Here is an 18,907-nt window from a genome sequence, read left to right as displayed (position 1 = left end):
TGGGATGATCCCTTGAGGCTACGAGTTCAAGATTAACTAGGCCAACATAGCGAGACCCCCATCTCTACAAAAAATAAATAAATAAAGGAGTTATTTTTAAGTAGCCAAGTGTGGAGGATGTGCCTGTGGTCTGAGCTACTTGGGAGGCTGAGGTAGGAGAATTGCTTGAGCTCAGGAATTCAAGGTTGCAGCAAGTCATGATCACGCAGCTGTACTCTAGCCTCTGTGACAGAGTGAGACCACATCTCAAACAAAAAGGCGGGGGGAATTCTTCTTTATTCTGGGTATAACAGGGGCACCTCTCACATGAGGGTCTTATGACTTGCTACATGGGAAGGTCAGAAAATCCTAGGTTTTATGACCTCCTTCAGGATGGAGGGTGAGGGGAAGGTCAGAGTGATCTTTGTGCTCTTCTTGTTTTCTCAAATTCCTTCAGCTTAAAACATTTGGGAGTACAGTGTCCTGAACCCCATCATAGGATATAAAGGATACTTTGGGTCACGATTTATGTTAAATGGAGGATTCCAGAAAAACATATTGTGTAGACAATTAGAAGAAACTATTATTTCAGTTCTCTTCTCTTGATAGTGTATAATGAAGGAACAGGATATTCCCTAAAAATATAGTGACCTATTAAATGAATACTCACTGTTTTTCATGATTTGGTGCCCTGGCTGTATCCATTTAGTCAACAGCCAAAAACATAGGAAGCATCAGAGAGATAAAGATAGATGTTAATTTTCTCTGTTCTTCCTCTCATAATTTTGTCAGGATTCTTGACATAAGCACCTGCACTATCTAACAGAACTTTAAGCAGTGATAGGAATAACCTGTATTTGCATTGTTCCATATGGTAGTCACTAGCAACATGTGGCTATTAGGCACTTGAAATGTGTGTGGCACAAATAGAAACTAAATGTTTAATGTCATTTAGTTTTAACTAATTGAAATTTACATCACCACGCAAGGCCATGACTACCTTATTGAATGGCACAAGCCTAGACCCATCTCTGATTCTGGCACATTTATAGCATCCAGAATCATTTACATATCTGAACAAAATGAAAAAAAAATGACTTTTTCTTATTTTAAGGTAGAATTTTGTATTAAACATTTGCATTTTATCACAGTTTAAGAGTTAGGAGATGTATCAATAAATAGGTAAAGATTATCCTCAACGATGGTTAGATTTAGATTTTTTTTTTACCTTTCAGTGGGTTTATGGGGGTTATTAGTGCATTTTCAACTTAAGATATTTTAACCTCCAGTGGGTTTATCAGGATATAGCCCCATCATAAGTCAAGGAGCATCTGCATTTATACATGAAACATGAGGTTAGAGTAATACACCGTTGACCTTCAGATTTGAGGTAAAAGAATAGTACTTTGTTTTTACATGTTTGAAACATTTGTTATTGAAAAAAAGATTACCTAAATTTTCAAATTGAGACCAAAGAAACAGAAAATAAATTTTGTGCAAGGAGTTTCATTCTCTAGCAATAGGGAGGGAGTTTTTGGGTCATGATTATACCCAACCATAACAAAAGTCAAGAAAATATCTTTTCTATTTTTTTTTTTTGGAAACCACATAGCTAGAACTTGTGGAGTCTCTCTGCCTCTTGTCCTTTCTCCGCCTTTGAGTGAGGCCTCATGATCTGTGGTGTCTTCCTACCAAGAGAGGGCAATAGAGCAGAAAAATTGCAGGACTAGAAAAGATGTGGATTCCGGTTCCAGCTTTGCCATATGGAGGGGCAACTGAGGACCAGCCACTTAAAACTTCCAGGGCCTCAGGTTTCCTCACTTAATCCCCATAATAACCTACAATTTTGAGTTCCCAGGCAAACCTGAAATTACATCATATTCATTATTTGTTGTTACACTTTATCCTGCCCCCGAAATCTTATCTTACTGAAATTGTGTAAGGAATAAAAACAAATTGGTGGTTGAAATGCTAGGTAAATGCAAAAAGAATAAAGATATGATCTGGAACAGTAAATGTTTATAGACTGCTTATAAAAAAGTTAATTCACTCATCTTGACAATGGCAATGATAACACCTGTGCTTCTTACCACCTGGGGATACTGGGTGAAGGAAGGCATCTGAAGACTATAAAGTACAAGACAGCTGTGGGTGGAATTAAATGAGAGCCTGGTCTGGCTTTCTCAGTTCTGATTACATTTCTTCCTTGATGACTCACTTACAAGTTAGTGAACTCCTTGTTTAAGTATTACAAACTGTGCATACCCTCTCCCTTCTCAATCTAGCTTCACATCAGGCCTTCCTCCCAAAGCGACAAACTTGCCACATGGGGCAAGGTACTCCCCAAGCAGACAAGGCCCATCTGTGTCATGAATGATACCCAATGCTAATGCCATTCTCTGAAATTCAGTGCCCAGCCAGGCTTTCCATTATGTTTTCTGCAATGGGTAGCCTGAACATGTAGTCATTAATCCTCTAACGTGCTGTCAAAATCATGTAACTATTTAGTTCTGTAAAGTTAAAACTGCAACTGAGTACACCTCATAGTAACCCTAGAGTCTCACAGAAAGTGTCTATTTGAAGTAAGTATGCACAGATGCCATGATTGCATTTTCAAGATTCATGAGCATGTTATAAACCCCACTATAACCCAGCTTTTTGTCACCTTCAAGCTTAACTTCTTAGTATAACAGTGTTGAGCTGTTTGTCATTTATGTCTTTTTAACTCAGTACTATGTCTTGGGACTTGATATCCATCCTTCTGTTACAGTGCCAGCCACTGCTGTGATTATTGCCTGCAGGTTGAGTAATTACTCAGGGAGAAAATAATATGTTATCCCTTCTCAAGATATTTTTGCTTGTAGTAACTTAGATTTCAGAATAATTCACTAGCATCCCTTAAAAATATTGACTCTGTGTACATTTTTTATAAAGGCTATAAGCATGAAGAGGTCAAAAGAGAAGCTTTTTTTTTTCTTTCCTTAAGAAACTGTGTGTGCTGAATACAGCCTGCTTTAGAAGTCAGGAAGAGCCCAGGTGCAGTGGCTCATGCCTGTAATCCCAGCATTTTGGGAGACCGAGGCAGGTGGATCACCTGAGGTTAGGAGTTCAAGACCAGCCTGGTCAACATGGCGAAACCCCATCTCTACTAAAAATACAAAAATTAGCCAGGCATGGTGGCACGTGCCTGTAATCTCAGCTACTTGGGAGGCTGAGGCAGGAGAATCACTCGAACCTGGGAGGTGGAGATTGCAGTGAGCCGGGGTCACACCATTGCACTCTAGCCTGGGCAAGAAGAGTGAAACTCCATCTCAAAAAAAAAAAAAAGGAAGAATCTTAAACTCTTAATGATTTGGGTTTACATAATGCATTTGTCCTGAAATATGTACTTGTGTTCCTGTGTCAGCCATTAATTTGAGAACTGTTACAAGGCCTTAACAGCCTTTTTTTATATTCCCAATATGAAGAACCTGACTCAGGAGATAGCTTTTCTGTCTGGTATTGTTTTATTAGTGTAAATAACTTTATGGTGAAGATTTATTCAGAGGCTTATTGGCAACAAGGTGAGTAACTGTAGTTCAGTATCTTCTGTGATGAGGTAATTTGCAAAACTGAGCATCTTTGATTTTGTACGGTGGTATGAAACCCACCAATTGGCTCAGTCACACTCCATTTAGTAGACGTCAAGTTTCCCTGGCTTTGTGTGTTTTCCAGGGTGGAGAGGAGTCAAGATCCCCATTTGCACCCATAGGTGTTAAGAAACAGCTGGTTGCCCCCCAGTGGATTTGTTATTTCCGGTTGTGTGCTTGCAGCTGTGAATCATAGCTCAGAAAATAAGGAAGTGCTATGTGAGGGTACCTATTAACAAGGTACCTATTCAGCTCCTATAATTAATTCAGTGCTCCTTCCCTTTAAAGGTGACCAGATAACCTACAACCAGCCAGTTTGCTTTCTCAGATAAAGGCTTTTCATTTTTCTACATGCCCTCAAATCAGCCTTGCTTTCTTCCTCCTTTCAGTGCTGTGTACCTCAACCTAAGACTATTACATGATCTGAAAGCTTTGAACATCAGTGCTGTGATCATCCAGTAAGGCAGTCCAATTTCCACTTTGTTCAAATAGTGCTTTCCTGTCTTGTCTGGGAAAAAGTGTCTGCCAATTCATTCTTCTCTTCTTATCAGCAAAACACATATATACCGTGCTCATGTTGCTTAATATAAAACACAGAGAAAATCCCTGAACAATCAGAAGACCAGTTAGAAAAACTGCCCAGGCTCTTGCTGTCATCCCAAAGCACACCCTTTTGTTTGCCATCAAATGAGAAAGCAAGTCGACAGAGCTGTGATTTTACAGGGGCCAGTCATCACAAATTATTAGGCATTGATAACAGTCTTTGAACAAGGAATATTTATCATATGCTCAGCTTCTTAGGAATAATTTCCCTCTCTTGCATCCCCTAGTTCTCAAATCTCTTTTACAGGCCAGATAGTCTTGGAAAATAGCAGCTAATTCATGTTGGAGAAATTCTTGGCAAAGCTATGGGAATCCAAACCCCAACCACTTCCAAGGCACCTATTGTAAGTGCAATAGAATTGCAAGAGAAGATGATAATAGAATCAACTCTCAAAACTGGCCAACTCTCAAAACTGGCCTTTGGACTAGCTTTACCAATATCAAAATTTCTGACCCTTTGTCTCCCTAAACAACTTTCTTAGGGTATTCCTTCCTCCACTCCCTGCCAACTTTGTACTCACAAGTCTTTTGAAGTTTTGCCGCAAACAGATCTCCATCTTCCATTCTGCATCAGCAGAGTGCCCTAACTTGATTGAACATTAAACGATTGCAGTGATTTATTCTCTGCCTCACTGCACCGTCTGTGGAACAGCATGGCAAAATTTCTTTCTTTTAGATGAAATTCCTAACATTTAGATGAAAGGAATGTGCAGACCGTGATGCATGAGTGCAGGGGACTCTAGGCATCTAACCTTCACCTAGGACAAAAGTTCAAACAAAGCATCACAGGTCTCCCTGCCCATTCACATGGGGAGCCAGGCACACCCTTGAGACACAAAAGGAAAGTGAAGGCATGTTAGAGAGGCCTCAAGTCAGAATATGCTAGGAGCCCAAATGTCCTGATCCCAGGTCCTGGTCCCAGGTCCAAGTCGGGGAAAGACCCTGGACAAGGTACTTATCCTCCGTTAGAATCTCAGTATAAAGTGGGCATAATGATACCTTTTCCACTATGTGAAAGACTTGTCTGAGGGTAAAAACAAAAAAAATAGTGCCTGTGCAAATTATCAAAAACTGTAAAATGCTACAGAATCGTTTGATGGTGCCATGACCAAGTTTAGAATCTAAAAGGAAAATAGGACAAAATCAAAAATAAAGGCTAACAGGAATCTAAGAACATAAAGTAAATAATATATTAATCTGAATATGTAGTATATTAGAAAACAAGTATGGAATTTTACCAAGTATATGTCTATATAATAGCTAATGTTTCACTAAATGAAGGCCACGGAAGGAAAGAAAGGTTGGCTTCTATTTAAAGTACTAATTTAAGAAATTGTGTTTAAACTAAGAAATTTAAAAATTAATGATATACTTACTGATGTATGAAATGCTGTATTGATACACAGTTATTAATATTCAATGATTTTAGTGGAACCTGATTTGTTTTAAATTGTAAAGGATATTATGTTAACAAATATTTAAAAACGTAAAACACATTTTACTTATTTATGACCACTAATGACCTTCATCAGGGCAGCATGTGTTTTTTTGTTTGTTTGTTTTTTTAATACTTTAAGTTCTGGGATACATGTGCAGAACGTGCAGGTTTGTTACATAGGTAAACACATACCATGGTGGTTTGCTACACCCAACAACCAGTCGTCTACATTAGGTATTTCTCCTAATACTATCCCTTCCCTAGTCCCGCACCCCTCAACAGGCCCTGGTGTGTGATGTTCCCCTCCCTGTGGCCATGTGTTCTCATTGTTCAACTCCCACTTACAAGTGAGAACATGTGGTGTTTGGTTTTCTGTTCCTGTGTCAGTTTGCTGGGAATGATAATTTCCAGCTTTATCCATGTCTCTGCAAAGGACATAATGGCTGCATAGTATTTCATGGTGTATAAGTGTCACATTTTCTTTATCCAGTCTGTCATTGATGGGCATTTGGGTTGGTTCCAAGTCTTTGCTATTGTGAACAGTGCATGTGTCTTTATAGCAGAATGATTTCTATTCCTTTGGGTATATACCCAGTAATGGGATTGCTGGGTCAAATGGTATTTCTGGTTCTAGATCCTTGAGGAATCACCAAACTGTCTTCCACAATGGTTGAACTAATTTACACTCCCACCAGCAGAGGAAAGGCGTTTATATTTCTCCACATCTTCTCCAGCATCTGTTGTTTCCTGACCTTTTAGTGATCACCATTCTAACTAGCATGAGATGATATGTCACTGTGGTTTTGCTTTGCATTTCTCTAACGACCAATGATGATGAGGTTTTTTTCATGTGTTTCTTGGCTGCATAAATGTCTTCTTTTGAGAAGTGTCTGCTCATATCCTTTGCCCACATTTTGATGGGGTGGTTTATTTTTTTCCTGTAAATTTGTTTAAGTTCTTTGTAGATTCTGGATATTAGCCCTTGGCCAGAAGGACAGATTGCAAAAATTTTCTCCCATTCTGCAAGTTACCTGTTCACTCTGATGATAGTTTCTTTTGCTGTGCAGGGGCTCTTTAATCAGGTCCCATTTGTCTATTTTGACTTTTGTTGCCATTGCTTTTGGTGTTTTAGTCATGAAGTCTTTGCCTATGCCTATGTCCTGAATTGTATTGCCTAGGTTTTTTTTCTGGGTTTTTATGGTTTTAGGTCTTACATTTAAGTCTTTAATTCATCTTGAGTTAACTTTTGTATAAGGTGTAAGGAAGGGATACAGTTTCAGCTTTCTGCATATGGCTAGCCAGTTTTCCCAACACCAGTTATTAATTAGGGAATCCTTTTTCCATTGCTTGTTTTTGTCAGGTTTGTCAAAGATCAGATGGATGTAGGTGTGTGGTGTTATTTCTGAGGCCTCTGTTCTGTTCCATTGGTCTATATATCTGTTTTGGTACCAGTACCATGCAGTTTTTATTACTGTAGCCTTATAGTATGCTTTTAAGTCAGGTAGCATGATGCCTCCAGCTTTGTTCTTTTTGTTTAGGATTGTCTTGGCTATGCGGGCTCTTTTTGGTTCCATATGAAATTTAAAGTAGTTTTTTTCCAATTCTTTGAAGAAAGTCAATGGTAGCTTGATGAGGGTAATGCTGAATCTACAAATTACTTTGGGCAGTATGGCCATTTTCATGATTCTTACTATCCATGAGCATGGAATGTTTTTTCATTTGTTTGTGTCCTCTCTTACTTCCTTGAGCAGTGGTTTGTAGTTCTCCTTGAAGAGTTCCTGCACATCCCTTGTAAGTTTTATTCCCAGGTATTTTATTCACTTTGTAGCAGTCATGAATGAGAGTTCACTCGTGATTTGGCTCTGTTTGTCTATTATTGGTGTATAGGAATGCTTGTGATTTTTTGCACTTTGATTTTGTATCCTGAGACTTTGCTGAAGTTGCTTATCAGCTTAATGAGTTTTTGGGTTGAGACAATGGGGTTTTCTAATATACAATCACGTCATCTGCAAACAGAGACAATTTGACTTCCTCTCTTCCTATTTGAATACCCTTTATTTCTTTCTCTTGCCTGATTGCCCTGGCCAGAACTTCCAATACTATGTTAAATAGGAGTGGGGAAAGAGGGCATCCTTGTCTTGTGCCAGTTTTCAAAGGGAATGCTTCCAGTTTTTGCCCATTCAGTATGATATTGGTTGTGGGTTTGTCAGAAATAGCTCTTATTATTTTGAGATATGTTCCATTGATACCTAGTTTATGGAGAGTTTTTAGCATGAAGGGCTGTTGAATTTTGACAAAGGCCTTTCTGCATCTATTGAGATAATCATGTGGTTTTTGTCATTGGTTCTATTTATGTGACAAATTACATTTATTGATCCCCGTATTTTGAACCAGCCTTGCATCTCAGGGATGAAGCCAACTTGATCATGGTAGATAAATTTTTTGATATGCTGCTGGATTTTGTTTGCCAGTATTTTATTGAGGATTTTCACATCGATGTTCATCAGGGATATTGGCCTGAAATTTCCTTTTTTTTGTTGTGTCTCTGCCAGGTTTTGGTATCAGGATGATGCTGGCCTCATAAAATGAGTTAGGGAGGATTCCCTCTTTTTCTATTGTCTGGAATAGTTTCCAAAGGAATGGTACCAGCTCCTCTTTGTACCTCTGGTAGAATTCGGCTGTGAATCCGTCTGGTCCTGGACTTTTTTGGTTGGTAGGCTGTCAATTACTGCCTCAATTTTAGAACTTGTTTTTGGTCTATTCAGGGATTCAACTTCTTCCTGGTTTAGTCTTGAGAGGTTGTTATGTGTGTTAGGAGCCAAAAAGGCCAAAGGGATCGTGACCAACTAAGCATTCCACTGGAGGCTGCTTGATCAAACAGCAAACTGTTTATCATGAATACAGAATGTGGGCAAACTTACTTCTGTGCCTGTCCTAGGAGGTTTACTGAGGGCCATCACTCCCTGGCGCTGGCTCCTTGAGGTTATCTGCTGGGACATCTAGAGCCTATTGTTTGTGGAATGCAGTCTTGCAAACCTACTCTGGACCTAGCAGCTGACCTCTTCTTCCACTCCACCTTCTCGCTATCTCTTTTGCCTAATAAATACAGAGGGCTGTGTAAAGCTCAGGGCCCTTGTCCACTAGAGGCAAGGTGCCCCCTGACCCCTACTTCCAAACATATTCTTTTGTATTTGTCTTTTATTCCTGCATTTGCCCCCTTTTGCTCAGTCCCCCAAGGTCCATACAGTTGACATATATGTCCAGGAATTTATCCATTTCTTCTAGATTTTCTAGTTTATTTGCATAGAGATGTTTATAGTATTCTCTGATGATGGTTTGTATTACTGTGGAATCAGTGGTGATATCCCCTTTATCATGTTATATTGCATCTATTTGATTCTTCTCTCTTTTCTTATTAGTCTGGCTAGCAGTATATATATTTTGTTGATCTTTTCAAAAAACCAGCTCCTGGATTCATTGATTTCTTTAAAAGGTTTTTTGTGTCTCTATCTCCTTCAGTTCTGCTCTGATCTTAGTAATTTCTTGTCTTCTGCTAGCTTTTGAATTTGTTTGCTCTTGCTTCTCTAGTTCTTTTAATTGCAATGTTAGGGTGTTGATTTTAGGTATTTCCTGCTTTCTCTTGTGGGTATCTAGTGCTATAAATTTCCCTCTACATGCTGCTTTAAATATGCCCCAGATATTGTGGTACATTGTATCTTTGTTCTCGTTGGTTTCAAAGAACATCTTTATTTTTGCCTTCATTTTGTTATTTACCCAGTAGTCATTCAGGAGCAGGTTGTTCAGTTTCCATTAGTTTACGGTTTTGAGTGAATTTCTTAATTCTGAGTTCTAGATTGATTGCACTGTAGTCTGAGATACTGTTTGTTATGATTTCCATTCTCTTGCATTTGCTGAGGAGTGTTTTACTTACAATTATGTGGTCAATTTTAAAGGAAGTGTGATGTGGTACTGAGAAGAATATATATTCTGTTGAGTTGGGGTGGAAAGTTCTGTAGATATCTATTAGGTCCGCTTGGTCCAGAGATGAGTTCAGCTCCTGGATATCCTTGCTAATTTTCTGTCTCATTGATCTGCCTAATATTGACAGTGGGGTGTTAAAATGTCTGTTTATTATTTAGACTCTCACTATTATTGTGTGGGAGTCTAAGTCTCTTTGTAGGTCTCTAAGAACTTGCTTTATGAACCTGGGTGCTCCTGTATTGGGTGCATGTATATTTAGGATAGTTAGCTCTTCATGTTGCATTGATCCCTTTACAATTATGTAATGGCCTTCTTTGTCTCTTTTGATCTTTTTTGGTTTAAAGTCGTTTTATCAGAGACTAGGATTGCAACCCCAGCTGTTTTTGTTGTTTGTTTTCCATTTACTTGGTAAATCTTCCTCCATCCCTTTATTTTGAGCCTACGTATGTCTTTGCATGTGAGATGGGTCTTCTGAATATAGCACACTGATGGGTCTTGACTCTTTATCCAATTTGCCAGTCTCTGTCTTTTAATTGGGGAATTTAGCCCATTTACATTTAAGGTTAATGTTGTGTGTGAATTTGATCCTGCCATTATGACGCTAGCTGGTTATTTTGCCCATTACGTGATACAGTTTCTTCATAGCATCAATGGTCTTTATAATTTGGGATGTTTTTGCAGTGGATGGTACCAGTTGTTCCTTTCCATGTTTAGTGCTTCCTTCAGGAGCTCTTGTAAGGCAGGCCTGGTGGTGACAAAATCTGTCAGCATTTGCTTCTCTGTAAAGGATTTTATTTCTCCTTTGCTTATGAAGCTTAGTTTGGCTGGATATGAAATTCTGGGTTGAAAATTCTTTTCTTTAAGAATGTGGAATATTGGCCCCCACTCTCTTCTGGCTTGTTGGGTTTCTGCCAAGAGATCTGCTGTTAGTCTGATGAGCTTCCCTTTGTGGGTAACCTGACCTTTCTCTCTGGCTGCCCTTAACATTTTTTCCTTCATTTCAACCTTGGTGAATCTGACAATTATGTGTCTTGGGGTTGCTCTTCTTGAGGAGTATCTTTGTGGTGTTCTCTGTATTTCTTGAATTTGAATGTTGGCCTGCCTTGCTAGATTGGGGAAATTCTCCTGGATGATATCCTGAAGAGTGTTTTCCAACTTGGTTCCATTCTCCCCGTCACTTTGAGGTACACCAATGAAATGTAGATTTGGTCTTTTCACATAGTCCCATATTTCTTGGAGGCTTTGTTCATTTCTTTTCACTCTTTTTTCTGTAATCTTGTCTTCTTGCTTTATTTCTTTAATTTGATCTTTAATCACTGATAGCCTTTCTTCTGCTTGATCAATTTGGCTATTGAAGCTTGTGTATGCTTCACGAAGTTCTCGTCCTGCACTTTTCAGCTCCATCAGGCCATTTGTGTTCTTCTCTACACTGATTATTCTAGTTAGCAATTCATCTAACCTTTTTTCAAGATTCTTAGCGTCTTGTGTTGGGTTAGAACATGCTCCTTTAGCTTGGAGGAGTTTGTTATTACCCACCTTCTGAAGGCTACTTCTGTCAATTCCTCAAATTCATTCTCAACCTCGTTTTGTTCCCTTGCTGACAAGGAGTTTTGATCCTTTGGTTGAGAAGAGGCATTCTGGTTTTTGGAATTTTCAGCGTTTCTGCACTGGTTTCTCCCCATCTTTGTGGGCTTATTTACCCTTGGTCTTTGATGTTGTTGACCTTCAGATGGGGTCTCTGAGTGGATGTCCTTTTTGTTGATGTTGATACTATTCCTTTCTGTTTGATAACTTTCCTTCTAACAGGCCCCTCTGAAGCAGGTCTGCTGGAGTTTGCTGGAGCTCCACTCTAGACCCTGTTTACCCAGGTATCACCAGCAGAGGCTGCTGAAAAGCAAAGATTGCTGCCTATTCCTTCCTCTGGAAGCTCTGTCCCAGAGGGGCACCCACCAGATGCCAGCCACAGCTCTCCTGTATGAAGTGTCTATTGGCCCCTACTGGGAGGTGTCTCCCAGTCAGGATAAACGGGGGTCAGGGACCCACTAGAGGAAGCAGCCTGTCCCTTATCAGAGCTCGAATGCTGTGCTGGGAGATCTGCTGTGCTGGGAGATCTGCTGCTCTCTTCAGAGCCACCAGGCAGGAACATTTAAGTCTGCTGAAGGTGTGCCCACAGCCACCCCTTCCCCCAGGTTCTCTGTCCCAGGGAGATGGGAGTTTTATCTATAAGTCCCTGACTGGGGCTGCTGCCTTTCAGAAATGACCTGCCTAGAGAGGAGGAATCTAGAGAGGCAGTTTGGCCACAGCGGCCTTGCTGGGCTGTGGTGGGCTCCGTCCCATTCAAATTTCCCAGGAGCTTTGTTTACACAAAGCCTTGAGGGTAAAACCGCCTACTCAAGTCCCAGCAATGGCGGACGCCCCTCCCCCCACAAAGCTTGGAGTATCCCAGATCACTCTTAGACTGCTGTGCTGGCAGGAGAATTTCAAGCCAGTGAATCTTAGCTACCTGGGCTCCATGGGGGTAGGACCCACCGAGCCAGACCACTTGGATCCCTGGCTTCAGCCCCTTTCCAGGGGAGTGAATGGTTCTGTCTTCCTGGCATTCCAGGCACCACCGGGGTATGAAAAATAAACTGCTGCAGATAGCTCGGTGTCTGCCCAAACAGCTGCCCAGTTTTGTGCTTGAAACCCAGGGCCCCGGTGGCATAGGCACTGGAAGAAATCTCCTGGTTTGCCAGTTGCAAAGGCCATGGGAAAAGTGCAGTATCTGGACTAGAGTGCACCATTCCTCCTGGTACAGTCTCTCATGGCTTCCCTTGGCCGGGGGAGGGAGATCCCCCAACCCCTTGCCCTTCCCAGGTGAGACGACACCCCACCCTGCTTCAGCTCACCTTCCATGGGCTGTACCCAATGTCTAACCAGCCCAATGAGATGAACTGGGTACCTCAGTTAGAAAAGCAGAAATTATCTGCCTTCTGCACTGATCTCGCTGGGAATTGTAGACCAGAGCTGTTTCCTATTTGACCATCTTGCCAGCAACTCCAGGGCAACCTGTTTTACTTCAACCAAAGATTTAGATACACCAGCATATTGTATTCATGATTTTATTCATTTTCCTCTCCATGCTAATAATATGCTCAAGAATTGAATTCATCTATAACACATGCCTTGGTCAGAAGGATCTTTATGATAATATTTGGAACCACACTTGGCCCAAAGCAGGCCCTTAGAAAGCTATTAATAAATACCAGCTAAGACACATGAAATCATCTGGGTACTTCAGATAGGTAATGCTAGGCATTACTCTGGGATCAATTGATTCCTCCACTTCAGGGAGTCAATTATTTGTAAAAAAGTGTACATTCTAATAGCAATGGGTGCATTCTAATAGCAAGCCCATAGCTTCTGTTGGGTTCTCAAAGGGCTAAGAACTAGTTGTCAAAAAGGTAATAAGTAAGTGGCATCTGACTGAGTTGAACTCCAAAGGCTTTCTAACAGGAGATGTGCTTCTTGTCCTAGGTATTACAGTTTGAGCCTGGCCACATCAAGAGGAAGGGCAGAGCTAAGGCCATGGCTCTGGTTGACATCCAGTTGGATCACCATGAACGATGCGATTGTATCTGCAGCTCAAGGCCACCTCGATAAGAGAATGTGCACATCCTTACATTAAGCCTGAAAGAACCTTTAGTTTAAGGAGGGTGAGATAAGAGACCCTTTTCCTACCAGCAACCAAACTTACTACTAGCCTGCAATGTAATGAACACAAGTGGTTGCTGAGTCTCAGCCTTGCTTTGTTAATGCCATGGCAAGTAGAAAGGTATATCATCAACTTCTATACCTAAGAATATAGGATTGCATTTAATAATAGTGTTTGAAGTTATATATACACACACACACACAGAAACATATTCATGTCTATGTGTATATAGACCAAATGGTTTTTTCAGTATATATAACCAGGTACACCAGAGCTTACATATGTTTGAGTTAGACTCTTAAAATCCTTTGCCAAAATAAGGGATGGTCAAATATATGAAACATGTCTTTAGAAAATTTAGGAGATAAATTTATTTTTAAATTTTGAAACACAAAGCAATTTTGAATCTTGCTCTCTTAAAGAAGGCATCTTGTACATTAAAAATCAAAAGATGAGGCTTTTTTACATACACATCTTAGTTGATTATTAAAAAAGGAAATATATGGTTTCCAGAGAAAAGGTATTTCCAATACCTAAGCATTTTTTCCATGAGAAGCACTGCATGCTTACCTATGTGGACTATAATAACCTGTCTCCAAAACCATGCCATAATAATATAAGTGCTTTAGAAATTAAATCATTGTGTTTTTTATGCATTTTGCTGAGGCATGCTTATTCATTTAACACCTATCTCAAAAACTTACTTAGAAGGTTTCTTATTATAATCCCACAAGAGACAATGTATAAGCTATAACAGAATTTTGAATTGTTTTTCTTTGCAAAACCCCCTCCACAAAAGCAAACCCTTTCAAGAATGGCATGGGGATTCTGTATGAACCTTTCCAGATGGTGTTCATTGAAAGATGCGGGTAGTTTGAGAACTTAAAAAGTGAACATTGAAACATCGACATAACTGGAAACTAGGTGGAATATTTGATAGGATCCATATCTAATAATGGATTCGAACTCTCCAAACTATGCCAATTAATTTAATGTATCTTGCTTTTTTGTTCCTGTCTTTTTGAAATAGAGACATGGATTTATAATGGCATTTTATGTTTGGCAGGCCAACATAGATTATTTATAACCTGAAAGCTTTTGTGTATCAATAAAAAAAAAATCACATTTTATTAATGTAAATTTCTGATCATATACTTGCTCACCGTTCTGATTTCCTGTTTCTGAACCAAGTAAAATCAGTCTTAGGGGCTCTGGTTCTTAATCTGTGGAGTTTGCTTTAAGAAGCCAATTGTCAATTGGCCCTGCTCTCCTACTGTTTAATAGAAAACTGTTTTACATTGGTTAATGGCATTTAGAGTGATTTTTTTCTCTCTGCTTCCTTCGTGTCTGTTTTAAAGGAGACTAACTCCAGGAGTAGGAAATGATTCATCATCATTCTCCAAAGCAAGAGGCTTAACAGAGAAACACCGAAATTCAGATAGCTCAGGGACTGCTAACAGAGAACTACATTTTTCTTATTGCCTTGAAAGTTAAAAGGAAAGCAGATTTCTTCAGTGAGTTGTGGTCCTACTAACTACCACCAGTTTGGGTGACAGGGCTGGTGAAGTCCTAGTGTCAGATGAGTGACCTAAATATACTTAGATTTCTAAGTATGGTGCTCTCAGGTCCAAGTTCAACTATTCTTAAGCAGTGCAATTCTTCCCAGTTATTTGAGATGACAGATCTCTGCTTATTGAAGATGTACCTTCTAAAACTTTCCTAAAAGTGTCTGATGTTTTCACTTGAGGAGGGAGTGGTAAAATTAAATACTCTATTGTTCAATTCTCCAAAATCCCAGAACACAATCAGAAATAGCTCAGGCAGACAGTAATAATTAAGAACGCTCTTCCTCTTCATAACTGCTTTGTAAGTTTCCTGTGAAAACATCAGCTCCCTGTACCAAAGTCAAAATGAACGTGACGTCACTCTAACCTGAACAGCTCACATTGTAGCTGTAAATATAAAAAATTAGAGTGTTCTACCCGATTTTCAATAAACCTTCCAGGCTGCAATAACCAGCAAGGTTTATCAGTTAAAGTCCTATCTGCACTTTTTATTTATTAGCTGAAATGTAAGCAGGCATATTCACTCACTTTTCTTTGACTTTCCTGAGAGTTTTATTAAAACTTCTCCCTTGGTTACCTGTTATCTACTGCACTGCTAACCTGTAGCCAATAAATCTATTTGATAGCCATCAAAGGAATAAAAAGCTCGCCGTACAAATTACATTTCAAAACAAACCCTAATAAATCCACATTTCCACATGGCTCATTCACCTGGAATAATGCCTTTTATTCAATATGTTCTTATAGGGCAAAACACTTTCATAAGTAGAGTTTTTTTATGGTTTTTGTCATATCGGTAACATGCAGCTTTTTCCTCTCATAGCATTTTCTATAGCAAATGTAATATGCCTCTTATCTTCATGAAAAATAAATAATGCTTTTGAACAAAACTACTCCATTATTTAGTACTCAATTGCAGTTTTAAAAGGTGTACACTGCTAAAAAAAAAAAAAAAAAAAAAAAAAAAAGAAAGAAAAGAAAACTTCCGGTCAGGCGTGGTGGCTCATGTCTGTAATCCTAGCACTTTGGGAGGCCGAGGCGGGTGGATCACAAAGAGATCGAGACCATCCTGGCCAACATGGCGAAACCCTGTCTCTACTAAAAATACAAAAATTAGCCAGTTGCAGTGGCGTGTGCCTGTAGTCCCAGTTATTCAGGAGATTGAGGCAGGAGAATCACTTGAACCAGGGAGGCAGAGGTTGCAGTGAGCCGAAATCACATCACTGCACTCCAGCCCGGGCTACAGAACGAGACTCCGTTTCAAAAAAAAAAAAAAAAAAAAATGACAACTTTTTTCACAAATGCATCAAACTGTTTGGAATGACAAGATTGAGTGATTTCTGAAGGCTTCATTTTATAGTGCTTGAGAGAATAAGACTTTGTTCCCCAACTACAGGCTTCTGCTTTGTCTTTGTCCTGCAGCTGCACAGTGGGGCAAGACTTGAGTTGGGTTTTGTTGCTGCTTTGTTGCCTCTTCATTTGACTGTTTCCCCATGAGTCTTATAACGAATTATATTCTCCTCTGACATGGTTCCTCACCTAAGAAAATCCATAGCCCTCTCTTCCTTGAGGCCTGAAGTCAACAACATTACAACCTCATTTCCCTTTTGTCCATCCACCCCACCTCCTTTTCCCATCTGGGTGGACACCCTAGCCAGGTAGTGATTCAGTGTTATCAGTTCAGGAAGACCAGTTTAGGAGCTACACTCTTATAACATTTGCTGTATAATTCGTGAAGAGGCACATAGCACAAAGAGAGTTCTTCTAGCTGCAATGCATATGTAAGAATTTTTGCTTTTGATTATAGCCTAATCTTATCCTGCTGGAGACAGAATAGCAGCTGCAGTGTTGAATGAAACTCTGCCATTTTAGTGGTTTTAGGTCATTTGGGGAATGGGAGTGAAGACCTGTATTCTGTGGTAAGAATTAATTTTACCGTCAGAAATACTAGCTAGTGTGTGAGCATGGAGGAGGGATGGGGACAGGGTGAATAATTCTGTGCCTGATAGCTAATTCAAGTAACTGGGGTTTTTATGTAAAAAGTCATAATAGTCATATATATATATATATGTGTGTGTGTATATATATGTATATATGTTGCATTTTAATACAAAGACATTAACAATTTTATTTCATTTCCTGAAATGTTCACATGTCCAGTTTTATTCTGAGAATAACTCAACAGATGTCTAAATTGTTGATACTCTCCTAGGGTCCTCATAGAATATTAAATTAAAATTCATAGATTAGTATTCATGCCTGAAGTCCTAGGAAATACAACTTTGTTTATTGACAGCCCTAGTCAAACATGCTAGAAGACAGAATATTTATAATTCACTGGTTTTATTGACATTCACTCAAATTCTGTTGTTTTTAAAGATCAAGTTAAAGACTACACAGACCTTCACAACTTAACATAGCACACTGGGATATCTGTCAAATAAAATAGGCATCAACAAAGGATAAGCAACTAACCACTTAATGTAAGACTTTATGCTTGCTTTTCCAGTTATATTTTTGAATTTTGCAAACTAATTTGTGTCCTTTTTTTGAATAAATTTCATTTCTATAGAGATGTCTAAAAATTATTTAGCAGACTACATTAAAAGAGAGTGGAGCTAACTTCATAACAAAGGTTAATATACTCAGTGCAACAAGCTGTGGACCAAGAAAACTTCATTTTCTAACAAAATCATTTGACTTTGTGATTATTTTAAACTGTTTATACTTGTTGCCAGCTTTAGTGACCAGAAACCAAATGTTAAAATCATTCTTGGATTCAATTTACATTTTAAATAATACCTACAATACAAGTTCCCTTTTAAGAACTAAGGTCTCTAACCTGTTTCTGGTTCAAGTCATATTATAAATTTCTCCTCTTATGGCCTTCTAGTGTTTTTCTAGACTTTCCTTTCTCCCTGTGTCTCCCACAGGATTCATTTCTCACCTGTCTCTACCCCTCAGTCTTCAAATCAGAGAAAATCAGGATCACTATCTGCTTTGGGAAAGACAGGAGATAGATCAGTCAAGGAGATCAACTGCATGGTTTCCTAAGTGAGCAATTAATAGGGTAAAATTCCCAACTGCTTTAAGAAATCACTGCTTTTTGAGAGTCAAACACATCAAGTGAATATTTTTCAGTACTGTCTACTTTGGTGCAAACTTCAGAATATGGTGGTAGATATTTGTTGACTTCTGTCAAAAGAAATTTAGCCACAGTCAATATGGGGAAAACTGACTAAATTAAATGTTTCATTCATTCATTCAACAGCAAATACATTAAAGCCCACTATGTATCAGACATGCTTTGAGGCTTGAAACACAAGATTCACAACAGAGGATAAAACTAGAGAAAGATATTCTAGGTAAGATCAACAGGAAGAACAAAGGTCTCCCAGCAAAAATGCATAAGGTAAGTGTGCGCAGTTCAAAAAATATAAAGTGATCAAAAGGAAAGAAAAGGAACCTGTAGGCAAATGAATTTAGTCTTTTACATTTAGGAAAGGAAGCTCCACGAGGACCTCTGAGCACAGTGGGGGCTGTACGTGTCATAGAGCACCAGACAGAAAGTTAGAAGGTCTTGGATGTAGTGACTAGCCTGCCACTTTCTAAACCTATGTTTCCTCATTTACACACTCAGATATGTAAGGTGTTCTGTAGGTGTCTTCCGGCAGAACAATTCTGCATTTTGGAAAATGCGTCTACAGAAAGAGTAGGGATTGGGATATGAGTTATGAGGCTCCTTGAAGTTCTAGGGGTGAGACAATAAGGATAAAGTGAGACTTCAGAGACAGGAAGGGAAGTTTGCCCCTGTGGTGGTTCAGGCTGTGCACTACAAATCTCTAGGGGGTGCTATTTGCATGAACTAAAACTACAAGACAGGTTAAGAGGTTTCAAAGTTCTTTGTGATTGGATGGGCAGGAAGTGCAGGCTTGGAGATCTCCTGGAGGAAGAAGTCTTGTGAGTTGGAATTTCAAGAGAATTCTCATGGGAAAACCAGAGAGGCAGGAAGGAGGGG

At 39.3% G+C, this 18,907-nt stretch overlaps 1 protein-coding gene across 2 annotated transcripts in view; it reads left to right on the top strand.

Annotated features, from left to right (window-relative positions):
• Positions 1 to 15,779, top strand: part of PDGFD (platelet derived growth factor D) — a 246,930-nt gene extending 231,151 nt beyond the window's left edge. For both annotated transcript variants that reach the window (XM_050758868.1, XM_050758867.1), the window contains exon 7: positions 13,147 to 15,779. In XM_050758868.1, the coding sequence (XP_050614825.1) occupies positions 13,147 to 13,272 (126 nt within the window). In that variant the 3' untranslated portion in view covers positions 13,273 to 15,779. The remainder of the gene's footprint in view (positions 1 to 13,146) is intronic.
• The last annotated feature ends 3,128 nt before the right edge of the window (positions 15,780 to 18,907 follow it).

The sequence above is a fragment of the Macaca thibetana genome, chromosome 14 (genome assembly GCF_024542745.1).
Source record: "Macaca thibetana thibetana isolate TM-01 chromosome 14, ASM2454274v1, whole genome shotgun sequence".
Lineage (NCBI taxonomy): Eukaryota > Metazoa > Chordata > Mammalia > Primates > Cercopithecidae > Macaca > Macaca thibetana.
The sequence above is the reverse complement of the archived record's forward strand: the minus strand, read 5'-3'. Positions and strand labels throughout refer to the sequence as shown.